General features: G+C 49.4%; 1 protein-coding gene across 2 annotated transcripts in view; it reads right to left on the bottom strand.

Annotated features, from left to right (window-relative positions):
- The window catches only part of ARHGEF40 (Rho guanine nucleotide exchange factor 40), a 382900-nt gene that overhangs the window by 32518 nt on the left and 335152 nt on the right, over positions 1–15230 (bottom strand). For both annotated transcript variants that reach the window (XM_078644086.1, XM_078644087.1), the window contains exon 21: positions 7347–7580. In XM_078644086.1, the coding sequence (XP_078500212.1) occupies positions 7347–7580 (234 nt within the window). The remainder of the gene's footprint in view (positions 1–7346; positions 7581–15230) is intronic.

Below are 15230 nucleotides of genomic sequence, written 5' to 3'. Positions count from 1 at the left end.
ATCTAGGTGGAGTGATTGATGGCAGTGAATGTGGGGACATCAGTGTCGGGCATCTTCTTCATGCACACCACAAATGCGGTCAAAGAATGCCCCGCCTCAGTGTGCCTCAGACACTGAGGTCCTTCACTCTGAGGGAGATTTCCTTGGAGACTAAAGGCATTGAGGAGTTAGAGGGATGGGGTCCCTTAGATGGAGACTGAACAATTGTAGGTGCACTTTTTTTCATATAAATCAGTAGCATGGCTAAACCTGGCTGAACATGGTGTTTGAGGAAGTAATAGGCCAAACCTGCATTAATGGCTTCCACTGCTTTCTTTCAAAGTCTTAAACTGCCGGCCTTTACAACCCTCACAAATGTTAACAACGTGCTTTACATAAAAGACAGAACGAACGGTACCCAGTCCCTTTGCCCATCTTGCTCTCCCTGCACTTGGAGTCATTTCTGAACAGTGGAGACTTTGTTCCCTGGCACAAATACTCTAATTATAGCGTGGCAGCAGTAAACAGCAGAAAACAATCAAAAATTGGGAACGCTAGAGCCTCATTGTGTAGGATTTCTCTCTGGCTAAGGGAAAATAAAATGTAGAGATGGTGACTCATGCTTGGCATTCAGGACCGGAGATTTTAAAGAGACAACACCTAACTACATGTGCAGCATCAAGAAGAACAGTTAAGTCTTTCTTTCTTTTTTTATTTTAAAACATGTATTTCAGCATATTTTTTCAAAGACTTTGGAATTCTGCCGTGCCGACGTGAAATAACCTTAATGGTGATCACATAAATAGGATTGTAGGATGTGTATGGCATAAGCCTGAATGGGTAAGCAGAGCACCTCAAAGTCTTTGTGGTAGAGAAATGGACATGAGATATCATTTGTGATCTGCATTGTGCGCACAGGCAGGACCGTGAAGAACAAGTTACTTACCTTCGGTAGCGCTTTTTCTGGTAGATACTATATCTGCCTGTGGATTCCTCACCTTGTGAATATCCCCCTTGCGCCAGCAACGTTCGGAAATTTTCTTCGTAGTACGCCGACGTGGGCGACGTCACAGGAGCACGGCATCGCGCGCGACTCCGTCTGACGTCACCGACCCCATATCAGGCCCACGCCGGCGTGATGACGTCAGTTCCGCCCTTTTTTCCGTGCCTTCGAGGCACACGGACGGACCAACGACAGCAAATATGCAAATATACAATGTACACAGTACAAATAGAACTAAATCAATAGTATAAACATATATACAGAAAGACCAGGTATAGCAGAGTGGACAACGGGGAGGCGGGTGGGTCAGTGAGGAATCCACAGGCAGATATAGTATCTACCAGAAAAAGCGTTACCGAAGGTAAGTAACTTGTTCTTCTGATAGATACATCTGCCGTGTGGATTCCTCACCTTGTGAATAGATTCCCACAGCAGTCCCCACTCCCGGAGGAGGGTGCCCACTCTGCTACACCAGGAAGTCTTGGAGGACAGAGCGCGCGAAGTGGCCATCCCTCCTCACCTCGGTATCCAAGCAGTAATGCTTCGCGAAAGTGTGGAGGGAGGCCCAAGTCGCGGCCTTGCAAATATCCTCAACAGGTACACCCCTAGACAAAGCAGATGTTGCAGACTTTGCTCTAGTAGAATGTGCTCTAATACCCTCAGGAGGGTCCTTACCAGCAAGAGAGTAGCAGATCTTGATGCACAGGATTATCCACCTGGAAAGTGTGCGCTTGTGCACCGCTCTACCCTTCTTGCAGCCAGCAAAACCAACAAACAGCTGGTCATCCATCCGGAAGTCTTTAGTCCTGTCCAGATAGAACGACACCGCCCTCTTAGGGTCCAGACGGTGCAGTCTCTCTTCCTCCTTAGACGGGTGAGGGGGAGGATAGAAGGTAGGAAGGGTAATGGACTGCCCAAGATGGAAAGGAGTCACCACCTTAGGCAGAAAAGCAGCCCTGGTCCTGAGAACCATCCTTTCAGCATGAATGGTCAGGAATGGGGGTTTGGAACTTAGAGCTTGAAGCTCACTTACCCTCCTTGCCGAGGTGATTGCAACGAGGAAGATCGTTTTAAAAGATAGAAGCCTCAATGGACACTTGTGCAAGGGCTCGAAGGGAGAACCCATTAAGAAGGTCAGCACAAGATTCAAATCCCAATGAGGAACAACAAAAGGAGTAGGAGGGAACATATTTATGAGACCCTTCAAGAATCTCAAAACCACCGGAGATTTAAAGAGAGATGGCTGATCCGGCAAACATAGAAATGCCGATAAGGCAGAAAGATACCCCTTGACCGTGGCCACAGCCAAACCTTGCTGCGCCAGATAAAGGGCAAATTGTAAAATATTAGACAAATGAGCCTTCAAAGGGTCAACATCTCTCTCCCTGCACCAAGAAACAAATTTAGACCACCTATAGGAGTAAATGGACTTAGTGGTGTCACGCCTGGCAGAAAGAATGACATCCACTACCTCGTGAGGGAGAGAAAAAGAACTCAAGTTGCCCCGTTCAATCTCCAGGCATGAAGGTGTAATGTCTGGAGGTGGGGGTGTAAAACCTGCCCCTCCATCTGAGAGAGGAGGTCTGCCCTGTGAGGGAGACGGAGCGGCGGGTGAGAGGAGAGGCGGAGAAGGTCTGAGTACCACACCCTTCTTGGCCAATCCGGGGCGACCAATATGACTTGGGCCCGGTCTTGACGAATCTTCCTCAGAACCCGAGGAATCAAAGGTATGGGAGGAAACGCGTAAAGGAGTTGATCTCCCCAACTCAGCTGAAACGCGTCCCCCAATGCTCCTTGCATCGGATACTGGAGACTGCAGAACGAAAGGCAGTGAGCATTCTCGCGAGTGGCGAATAGATCCACCCGAGGAGTCCCCCACATCCGAAAGATGTCGTGAACAACCTCTGGGTGAAGCCTCCACTCGTGGTCGGCAGAGAACTGCCGACTGAGACTGTCTGCACGAACGTTCAGAACTCCGGCCAGGTGATTTGCCACCAGACAAATCTGATGGTCCTGAACCCAGGACCAGAGACGCAGAGCCTCTCTGCAGAGACACTGCGACCCTACTCCTCCCTGCTTGTTGATGTACCACATCGCAGTCGTGTTGTCCGTCAGGACTTGAACCGAACGACCGCGAAGGGAAGGGAGGAAGGCCTTGAGTGCCAAACGTATCGCCCTCAATTCCAGAAGGTTGATGTGAAACAACCTTTCTTCCGGAGACCAAAAACCTTTGACCTCCAGATCTCCCAGATGAGCACCCCACCCGAGAGTGGACGCATCCGAAATCACTGTGGCCACTGATGGAGGTAGCTGAAAAGGCTTTCCTTGTGACAGATTGCCTTCCACGCTCCACCAAGACAGATCCGCTGCAGCTTCCCCGGAGATCTTCACTGACTCCCTGAGATCTCCGTTGTGCTGATACCACTGCCTGCGGAGGCACCACTGGAGTGCCCTCATGTGCCAGCGTGCATGACTGACCAACAGAACGCAAGAAGCCATCAGACCGAGCAGACGAAGGACCTTCAGGACCGGAACAACCGCTCCATTGTAGAATAAAGGAATCATCTCCTGAATGTCGTGAATTCTTTGAGGTGGAGGGAATGCACGACATACAGAAGTGTCCAGTACCGCACCTATGAACAGGTTGCGCTGGGAGGGCACCAGGTGAGACTTGGGTACATTTATCGAAAAACCCAACCTGTGTAACAACTGAGTTGTCTCCTGCAGATGATGGAGCACCATCTCCGGCGACTCTGCTTTGATCAGCCAGTCGTCTAGATAAGGGAATACAGGAATCCCCGACCTTCTGAGATGCGCAGCCACCACTGCCATCACCTTGGTGAAGACTCGAGGCGCAGTAGTAAGTCCAAAGGGAAGGACCGCAAACTGGTAGTGTTGCGATCCCACCGTAAAACGGAGATACCTCCTGTGCGACTTCAGGATTGGGATGTGAAAGTACGCATCCTGCAAGTCGATCGACACCATCCAGTCTTCTTCCATCAACGCTAGAAGAACCTGAGCAAGGGTGAGCATTTTGAACTTCTCCTGTTTGAGATAGAGGTTCAAAATCCTGAGATCCAGGATAGGCCGAAGCCTGCCATCCTTCTTGGGAATCAAGAAATACCGGGAGTAGCACCCTTGACCCCTCTCCTGCTCTGGAACCACCTCTATCGCACCCTTTCGAAACAGTGCCAGGACTTCCTCCTGCAGGAGAAGCAGGTGGTCCTCCGAACAATAACCTTGGCAAGGAGGGTAATTGGGAGGGAATTCCTGAAAAGGAAGTGCATACCCATTCTCTACGAGATTGAGAACCCAAAGATCTGATGTAACCGATTCCCAATCTCGTAGAAAATGAGTAAGCCGACCCCCTACTGGCCCTACATGATCCAGAATGGTGGATCTAGGGCTGCTTTGCTGATGCGGGTGGGGGTTGGGCATTATTGGAGGAAGTGGAGGAAGAGGAGACTTGACGTCCACGTCCACGACCCCTCTGTTTACCTCTATAGGATCTATATAGAGGGTTTTGCTGCTGTTGCTGTTGTTGTTGTTGGCCCTGCTTGAAGGGACGAAAAGAAGATCTGCCAAATCCTTTGAACTTTTTAGTCGTCGATCCTCTCATCTGCAGACCCAAAGATCTAGCGGTGGCACGGCTGTCCTTAAACCTTTCCAAGGCTACATCAGCCTTCTTACCGAAAAGGCCAGTTCCATCAAAGGGTAAGTCCAGCAATGTAGATTGCACATCCGCAGAGAAATCTGAAGACTTTAGCCATGCGGCTCTCCTGGTCGCAATGGATGAACCCATAATTCTAGCAACAGAATCCACAGTGTCCATACCGCTTTGAATGACCATGCGGGCAGCAGCCTGAGTGTCAGAGACAACCTCATTAAAGTTCTTCTTATCATCCTCAGGAAGTTTTGATGATAATTGCTTCACTGAGTCCATTAGCGCATGCACGTATCTACCTAAAAGGCAAGTAGCATTTGATGATTTAAGAGCCATGCTCCCAGAAGAGAAAGTCTTCTTCGCAGACAGATCTAATTTTTTAGACTCTTTGTCAGCTGGCACTTGAGGGAAGGAGCCAGCAGCCCTATTAGAGCAAGCCGCCTGAACCACAAGACTTTCCGGAGATGGATGCGTAGAAAGAAATGCAGGGTCATCAGGAGCCACCCTATAGCGTCTTGCAATAACTCTTGAAACTGCAGGAGCAGATAAGGGCTTCTTCCAAATCTCCTTTATTGGATCCGTCAAGGCATCAGTAAATGGCAGTGTAGGTTCCACAATTGAAGAAGGAGAATGTAAGACTTCAGTGAGGATGTTGGGTTTGTACTCCACTGTGGGCAGCTTTAAATTAAGAAGGTCAGCAGCCTTCCTAATGACCACGTGATAGGGTGCCACGTCTCTAGATGGAGCATCAGAAGCTGAAGGCAGAACCCACTCAGGAGAGAGTTCTAGACCACTAGCATCCCGAAGTTCATCGAAATCATCGTCATGATCAGGAAGCTCGCCTTCTTCCACATCAGAACTCTCATCATCTTTTTGTTCTAGAAGGCGCTGAGCTCTTCGCCTCGACCACTCCAATCGAATCGACGTCGACGGATCCGGTAACGACTCCGACGGAGCCGGTTCCGACGTCGATCGAGGAGCCGGAGCAGGACGAGAGTCATGAACAGGTGTGGTACCTCGATCTCGACTGCGAGGTCGATCCGGAGTCGGCGAAGCCGCATGCGGAGTCGAAGACCTTGGTGGAGCCGTACCGAGCCATGGTGGAAGAGGCGCCGGCATGAATGGCATAAACGGAGCTGGGGCATACGACTGAGGAATACCCAGATTGTATGATAATGGACCCATGGGACCAACCGGTGCTCCAGTGGGGTACATTGCCCTGGAATATACTCCGAACATTGCATTTAAAAAATGCGAGGGATCCTGTCCAGGACCAGGAAAGGGAGGGTACAGACCTACCGGATCCAATGGAGGTCGCCCCGACACACCCTCACTCTGACCTTCCGGATCCGCAGGAGTCTCCGCTGGAGTCGGTTCTTGAGGAATCACTTCTTCTTCCTCTTCATGTTCCGAGGACATCGGATCCGGATCCGGCTCCGGTTCCGGCTCCGGGGCCGGAGAACCTTCTTTCGATAAAGCAGGAGAAGGAGAGACAAAGTCCTTACGATGTTTATGAGACCTTCTCTTCGAGTCAGAGGATTCCTTCTCTGAATGATGTTTCGAACTGTGCTTCCTCCTCTTATGCTTTCTCCTCGAGGAGCTCGAAGCGTGACCGGAAGCCGATTTAGATCTAGACCTCGATCTTTCCCTGGATTTCGATTTCTCTTTAGATCTCGTATCCTCACCAGATCTCGAACCCGCTCTGGATCTCGACGCCGATACCGACTTCGATCGAGACCTTTGCTTCGACTTCGACCTCCGTGACGTCGATCTTGAATAACGTCCAGAATCCTGTTTTACCTTAGCTAAAAGTAATTTAGCTTCACGTTCTCGAAGTGCCTTCGGATTCATCTTAAAACAGGAATTGCAGTTCTTGACGTCGTGACTCGAACCAAGACACCACAAACAGTCCTTATGTGGGTCAGTGATGGACATCGTGCGGGCACAAGACCTACACGGCTTAAAGCCTGTTTTCCTCGACGACATCTTCGGAAAAGAATCAAGTCGTAAGAGAGAAACAGTGTCTATTAATTAACAGAAAGATACTAAGTATCGCAGTAAGATCCCGAAAACCGTTAGCGTCGAAGACGCGGAAAAAAGGGAACTGACATCATCACGCCGGCGTGGGCCTGATATGGGGTCGGTGACGTCAGACGGAGTCGCGCGCGATGCCGTGCTCCTGTGACGTCGCCCACGTCGGCGTACTACGAAGAAAATTTCCGAACGTTGCTGGCGCAAGGGGGATATTCACAAGGTGAGGAATCCACACGGCAGATGTATCTATCAGAAACATCCATTACTCCCTCGCTTGATGTTTTGGGAGTAAATGAGAAAGCAGAAGTCTACAGCTAGGGAGGTTCCAGGTGGACTATTGCTTCAGGCTATCACTTTTCAAGTCTCCAATCTAAAGGCAGAGCAGACAATATAATTTTGAAGAGTCCCAACCAGAGCCCAGATTGTGACTTGTATACGAAGGGGGACTTGAGGCATTTAAAGGAAAAAATGAACATCAGAAGGTTTATGAATAGAATGAGACTCCATATCAGGAAGTGATATTTGTATTATACTGTAACTAATGGAAATATGTTACTTCCCAGCTCTAATTTTAAATATACATTTGCTTTTGATGACCTTTGTCCCCTAAAAGGGCATACGAGAAACATTGCAAGTGAGAGTGGTCAATGTTTATGTTCTTCTTACCAGGGGCAATCTTGCAGGCGTTGTACTCCCAGCTTTCCTCTGCAATGCTTCCTGGGAGAGAGCAGGCTCCTGGGGAGCTGGGTCCAGCTGAGCTGTGTCTGAAGGGGAACTGGAGGTTTAGTGGCCCTAGGACTTTTGAAGTGGATGCGGAGGAGCCTGAAGGGCAGGAGGTCTGTCTGCATGGTCCGCTGTGGTCAAACGAAGAAACTGCCACTGACGCACGGGTGCGAGCACCTGTAGAGAGGAACAGAGAGTGAAACAGAAGTTAAAAGGCCTCAGCCAAACCATTTTGCTAATAGACGTAGTCAAACATTTTTTAAAGGGATCCAGAAGGCGACCAAGCTTTAGAGAAACCTGAATGTTTACAAAATGGTGCTGTATCTAAAAGCTGGATCAGAAGGACCAGATTCCCACACAAGCCAAGAAGCTTGACATGTGAGGGACTTTGCTCAAGCCCACTCATCCTTCAGAAGCAGTGACTTTTCACTAATAGTGACTTTGCAAATTTCCCAGCAGAAGTGTCTGCCTCTGATCAGACTTATCAGACATACACTGACAGACCTCCTCCAGCGCAGTTTTGGGCAACCAAGTAAACTCCTTCTTCCAGAGAGAGAGAGTTAATATTAACTTTTCTGTTTGCTACCTGAATAGAAGAAAGAAACAGCTCTTCTAACAAATGACTAAACCCCAAAGAGGCTTCGAAATAACATATATAGGCTCAAGTGTAATAGTTGACCAGTGATATAGTAATCCCAGTGGAGAATGAGATTTGCACTGAGTGCTCAATAAGTCAAATGTTCACATTAAGTATATTAAATAAGGAGCACGGTTCAAACAATGTTTTAATTCATGTGGGCATGATTAAGTTTACAATATCTATACTGGACATTAGTAGCCCCCGAGATATAAGGTAAATATACACATACACTGTTGCTATCTAATTACAAGGATTTGGGCCTCAAAACCACCAGCTCTGTTATGGACACGTATCCGAAGCTCCTGCCTCGCTTCTAGCTGATGATCCCTTCTTGGATCTGGCCATACATTAGAACATCAACATCCTGTCTTCATCGCGGGAAAAAACCTACTCAAAGTGGAATATTAAAACAACAAAAAGAAGGAAGTCCTCCGTTGTGGATGAAGATGCCTCTGTAGTCTGTCTGGATTGAAGTACAAGGTTTAATTAGGAAAAATCTCTGTGATGCCCATCTAGACCAATGACTAATCCTCAAATGACACAGCAGCGTGCCATGGTAAGCACAAATCAACTTTCTGACGTAATAACATGCTGCTGCATTTTAAGTTACAGTTCTTTTTCCTGCACAGATAAAGCAAGTAAAATAATAGACACCTGCTTACTTGGGAAACAACTATTACATTGGGCACGGTGCAAAGAAGAGTGAATATGTTTTATTCCACAACTTTTCCCCCAAAATTTGATTTCTAAAGATGTAAAGTGAGTAACTAAATTTAGTAACTAAACAAGCTGGAATACTTTCTCTTCGAAAAATCTCTCTCAATGACCCAATCATAGATTGGGTGAGAACACTCATCATAAACATCAACTCTATTCATTTAAACCACACAACCACAACTACCACTGTATATCGTGCTCTGGCAGAAATAAACAAGCATTTACAATGCAATGGTTTTGCCTTTGTTAAAGTTAGAGCTATTGGCATTGCTCTTGACATTATATTTATTTATGTTTTTTTTAACATAAATAAATGGCATTGTCATTTACAATGCCACTAGCTTTATCTCTCGCAAATGACACACACAGAACCCCCCCACACACACACAGCCACACAGAGCCCCCCACACACACAGCCACACAGAGCCACCCACACACACAGCCACACAAAGCCCCCCACACACACAGCCACACAAAGCTCCCCACACACACAGCCACACAGAGCCCTCCACACACCCACACAGAGCCTTCCACACACACCCACACAGCACAAGCAGGCAACAGGGGCACACGGAGGCACAAGCAGGCAACAGGGGCACACGGAGGCACAAGCAGGCAACAGGGGCACACGGAGGCACAAGCAGGCAACAGGGGCACACGGAGGCACAAGCAGGCAACAGGGGCACACGGAGGCACACGCAGGCAACAGGGGCACACGGAGGCACAAGCAGGCAACAGGGGCACACAGAGGCACAAGCAGGCAACAGGGGCACAAAAACTGAGGCACAAGCAGGCAACAGGGGCACGAAAACTGAGGCACAAGCAGGCGACAGGGGCACACGGAGGCACAAGCAGGCAACAGGGGCACACGGAGGCACAAGCAGGCAACAGGGGCACACGGAGGAACAAGCAGGCAACAGGGGCACATGGAGGCACAAGCAGGCAACAGGGGCACACGGAGGCACAAGCAGGCAACATGGTCATGAAAACAAGCACAAGCAGGCAAAAGGGTCACAAGCATGAATTGTAATTTAGACGGGGCTGAAGTGGAGAACGGTCAGTAGGGAAGTAGTGCGGCTGGTGCAGTGGTAGCAGGCCGAAAGGTGAGAGGGGCTGTCTGCACCCCAGTTTGGACAGTTTCCACTACCTAACAGGGATTGGTGGGAGGGGGGCGTACTTCTTGCTTGCTTGCTTTAGGGCTGTTACTTCGGGGACGCAGTGCACGCTGCTGCCTGCTGCCGCTGGGACACAACAACAGGCAGGGAGAGGACAGGCTAGGAGAGGGCAGGGAGGGGACAGGCTGGGAGAGGGCAGGCTGGGAGAGGGCAGGGAGGGGACAGGCTGGGAGAGGGCAGGCTGGGAGAGGGCAGGGAGGGGACAGTCTGGGAGAGGGCAGGTTGGGAGACGGCAGGTTGGGAGAGGGCAGGTTGGGAGAGGGCAGGTTGGGAGAGGGCAGGCTGGAAGTGGACAGGCTGGAAGTGGACAGGCTGGAAGTGGAAAGGCTGGGAGAGGACAGGCTGGGAAAGAGCAGGCTGGAAGTGGACAGGCTGGGAGAGGACAGGCTGGGAAAGGGCAGGGAGGGGACAGGCTGCTTATATTGATTTTCTGCCACTTCGGTGACCTGCAGATCCACCCGAAGTGTGGCCCCTTGCAGAATTGCGTTAGTTAGAGCCACAAGGCTGAAGAGAGAAAAAAAAGGAGGGGGTTGGTTGCGGGGCTTAAGCTGTGTGCTGCTGGGCGCCGAACCCCCTGCCTGACGTGCTGGGGGGGGGGGGGGATATGCAGGGAGGGAGAGAGATCGATAGATACATTTATCTGCTTAAACTGCCTTTTTATATATGTTTTACTATAGTAATGCCAACATTTTCACAATCTCTTTCTCACTCGATCTTGTTCATCTGCGTGCTTCATGGTTGCCATGCCTCACAAGTGTACCCCATAGTTAGTCTATTATGTATTATTAAATGATTACTGGGACACTGCTCGGACGCCCGGATGAGTTATCAAGGGAAGTAGCATAGACAGTGAGGTCAACAGAGCATTGGCAGGTTTAATAAAACAGACCTTTTTGCCGAATGCTGCATACTGTTTAAACTTGTCATGTAAAACAAGGTGAGAGTGTGGTGAAAGGGAAGAGTGAGTGACGGGATGAGAGTATGAGCAGAAGAGAGAGAGTCAGTGAGAGAAGGAGAGTGTGGTGAAAGGGAAGAGTGAGTGACGGGATGAGAGTATGAGCAGAAGAGAGAGTCAGTGAGAGAAGGAGAGTGTGGTGAAAGGGAAGAGTGAGTGACGGGATGAGAGTATGAGCAGAAGAGAGAGAGGCAGTGAGAGAAGGAGAGTGTGGTGAAAGGGAAGAGTGAGTGACGGGATGAGAGTATGAGCAGAAGAGAGAGAGTCAGTGAGAGAAGGAGAGTGTGGTGAAAGGGAAGAGTGAGTGACGGGCTGCCGAAGATCACACGCGGTCCCTCGCCTCATGATTGGTTTCCCTGTGGCTCACATTACCCAGAGCAGGGCTGCTCCCCAGTGTGAGGGATCGCGGATTGCAGTGGCGCTGGGGGTGGGCGTCTGTGGGGCCCCTCCCCGCCTGCTGCCCCCCCTCCCTGAAGTGTATGCATCTCAGCTGGAGCCGCAGCTTGTCAAACTTCACTCCCCCTCCCTCCTGCACCCCCGCCCCAGGCCCTCTCAGCTGGCTCTCGACCCCTTCCCGCCCCTGAGGTGCTACTTGTACACACTCACGGGAGCCAGAAAACCCTCCTCTCAGTTCTCCATTTATTTGTATTTTTTCAGTTTTATATAGCGCAAACTCCGCGGTATTAGAGCGCTCTGTGCATGTGCCTACACAAGGCCAGTGTTTGTTTTAAAGGTAACGGGGAAATTAAATGATGTGCCCAGAATCACGGGCTGTAGAGCCGGCGCCGAGACTCAAGCCTGGCTGGCTCCACAGTTCTCAATAGCTCTATCGTAATGCCTCATCTTCTCCAGTTTTGTTCCCGATATTGGTGATAATTCTGGCTTTCAGGATGAGTGCAGATGTGCTACCGTGTGCTTTGTCTGTGACCCGCCCCGCGGCCACCGATCTAAAAACAGAAAGTGCAACACCGGGTCAAGGTACTGCCTGAAAAAACATCTTTGATACTAGTATAAGCATCAGAACATTTAGAGAGCGTGATTTGTAACTCGAGAAGAATGCGTTGCTCACCAAACCGCTTAGCACGCTGGGACTTGTAGTTTAGTATGACAAAAGTAGACCAATGACGTGAAGGTGGAGAAAAAAATAAATCGAGGACAGGGCTGGATTAGCTGTTGGCGACTGAACCGGCCTAACTTCAGAACTTTGCCTAAAATTATATTTGGACACGGACAGCGGGAGGGGGAGGCGGGAACGGACAGCGGGAGGGGCGGGAACGGACAGCGGAGGGGGGGCAACGGACAGCGGAGGGGGGGCAACGGACAGCGGGGCAACGGACAGCGGGGCAACGGACAGCTGGAGGCGGGGCAACGGACAGCTGGAGGGGGGCAACAGACAGCTGGAGGGGGGCAACAGACAGCTGGAGGGGGGCAACAGACAGCTGGAGGGGGGCAACAGACAGCGGGAGGGGGGGCAACAGACAGCGGGAGGGGGGCAACAGACAGCGGGAGGGGGGGCAACAGACAGCGGGAGGGTGGGCGGGAACCTAACGCTCTGCGCTGAAAACCACATTTCGTGCAAGCAGAGGCTGCCTTCCATTTCCCTCTCCCCTGCATCTGCCCTGCTTCCCCCGGGGCTCGCTGCGTAACAAACTTGAATGCCTCTGCTATTCAATGAAAGGCATGCTTGTCAGCTAAAGGGAGTTAAAATCCTCCAGCGAACGGAAAGAATAGAAAGTAATGTAACGATTTCAGTTACATCCAACAGTGCTCGCCTCGGAAGCAAAAAAGCACAACACCACGAAGGCATCCCTTAAAGACACGAAATTCCAATGGCAGCAGCCCTGCAGCTTGGTTTGACCTTCATGCCCTTTCCCGCAGATCGGTCCGGCTCGCCGAGCTCCTCATGCCGCCATGTTGGGGTCAGGCAGCGTATTCTTGAACCCTCCCCAAGTCTCCCTCAGGCCGTTATTGCTGCCGCCAATGAGACCACCAGGCTCCGGGATTTTTCCTAAATGTGAAACCGGGGTCCCAGAGCGGCCAGACCCCCTGGGTCCGCAAAAGAGAAATCAACGCGGCAGGCGCCGCGTGAGACAAGAGCAGGAAGGCAGGTGCCGGCAATGCCGGACCAGATTCGGGGGCGTTCCCGGCTTTTGGCTGACGTAGCGTGACGTAGCCAAAAGCCAAAAATTCTCGGGAACGCCCCCGAATCTGGTCCGGCATTGACGGACAGGCCCGTCTTCCAATGGCTAGCCTCCATTTATGGAGCTAGCCAATGAAAGACGGGGGCCGTTCCTGTCTCCCCTACTATACTCATTAGGTTTTCGCCTGCGCGAAAAAGCTGCGCAGAGCGCAGCTTTCGCCAGGCAAAACCTAAAAAGGCCCAGTAAAAGGCAAATCTTGTTCCAGACTACCCCAGTGCCACGTATGTACTCACAATCGCCTAACCAACCTTCAACTGCTTCTCCACAACTCTAGACATTTCACAATAAGAAACCTATTTCTTTGCCTGATCATTCAGACCCAGCGACCAAAACCTTACTTTGAATTTATTATTAGTCATAGGCTGCCCCAGATGTCCCTCATGGGCCAAGGCCAACAACTTAGACCAGACATCAAGGGGGGCACAAATCTCATAACCTATCGATAATTCATTTAATATTTCAGAAAATGGCTGAACACATTCTGGAATGGTACGCTCCCTTCGAGACCCCTTCTATTTGAGCCCAATGAATTCTTGTTACGTCTTATCATTGCCCATAGCTACCATTCGATATTCTTGGAGATGGTATCCCCAGAACCTGACTGGGTATCTGCAGCATTAGCTACTATTTCTTCTGTGTCCCACTCACAATCACCTCTGACACATACGCCAATAGAGATAAGCAATCAGCAACCTTGCTCTTCCAACTAGGAGCATACTCTACATTAAAACAGTAGGACTGCAATTTTGCTGGTAGCCTAGTGAGCCTAGCTGAGTAGCTGTTCGCTCCTCCAGGCCTCAAACACTTTAAGCAGTGGTTTAAAACTATTTTGAGTCACCAATGTAAGCCCTGAAAAAATCGGATCAGTAGCCCATGCAGTAGCTAATGCCTCTCATTCTATCATCAAATAAAGTCCTCTTATTGTGCGACAAATAGCAAAAAACAAAAGCTTCTGTTTTCTCTGATTTGCCAGGTACCTCAGAGAGCACCACCCCAATTCCCACAGGACAGGCCTCTACTGCCCCAGTGGTTTCCAAACCAATTTGGAATGGAGACACTTGCACCAGCAATAGCCATTTTGCCCTATTCAAAGGGTTTTTGTTGTACTTCACCCCATTCAAAAATGTACCTTTCCTTAAAACACCCCTTAAGAGACTCAGTCATATGCAAAATCCAACACATGTTTTGCATAATATTCTACAAGATCCATAAATGGCCTAAGTTTGTCTCTGTCATCAGGAACCGTGACCTCTTCGTTGAATATGGCACTTGCCAAGCCATACTCTGGCCTGACTCCCTCTCTTGAAATTGAGTAGGCCAAATATTCTATCTCCCATTCAATAAAGCTTTTTTTAGCATTAGACCTGAAGTCAATAAACTACTTAATACTTGCTGGAGCACTTCACTGCGTTGTTCTAAAATTTTTCCCAAAACAAAAATTTCCTCCTGGAATAATACAACATTTTTTAGACCACCAAGAATGTTGGACATTGGTCTTTGAAAAACACTGGCTTCAGAGGACAACTCAAATGCTGTCATGCAAATCGATAAATGTCTTCAGTAGTAATGATTGCTTTAAAATCCTTCAATTCTGAATGCACTTATTTTTGTGGTAAGCACTACTCAAATCCAAATTTGAGAAGTACTGAAATCAGATAACATCAAAATCACCTCACTTATGTTTGGAGAAGCAAAAGAATCTGTAATACCATTCTCATTGAGGCAGCAAAAGTCTACACAGAACCTCTCGCTGCCACCAGACTTTTTAGTGATAACAGGAGAAAGCCATTTGGGGCCTATACCGGTTATATACCCCTTCAGTTACTATTTGACCCAACAAAGCCTTCATTTTGCTTCTGATAACTAATGGGATTCTTCTAACTGAAAACATAATTCCTCAATACAATTTTATGAACACATCCATTTGTTTGACCCAATCTGTCTTCCAAATACCCTCTCAAACCTATACAAGACTTCCTTGAGACACACATCTTCCAGTGGCGGTCCGTCCATTATGGGCGTTGGGGCGTTGCCCCCCCTCCCCCAACTCAGCCCGTCTTTGAAGTGAAGTGAATCTGTTCAAAGACGCCGAGGGCTCGGAGAAGAACTCAACTGTCTGCATGACACCAGCCAGACCGC

This window comes from Lissotriton helveticus, chromosome 5_1, assembly GCF_964261635.1.
Source record: "Lissotriton helveticus chromosome 5_1, aLisHel1.1, whole genome shotgun sequence".
NCBI lineage: Eukaryota > Metazoa > Chordata > Amphibia > Caudata > Salamandridae > Lissotriton > Lissotriton helveticus.
The sequence above is the reverse complement of the archived record's forward strand: the minus strand, read 5'-3'. Positions and strand labels throughout refer to the sequence as shown.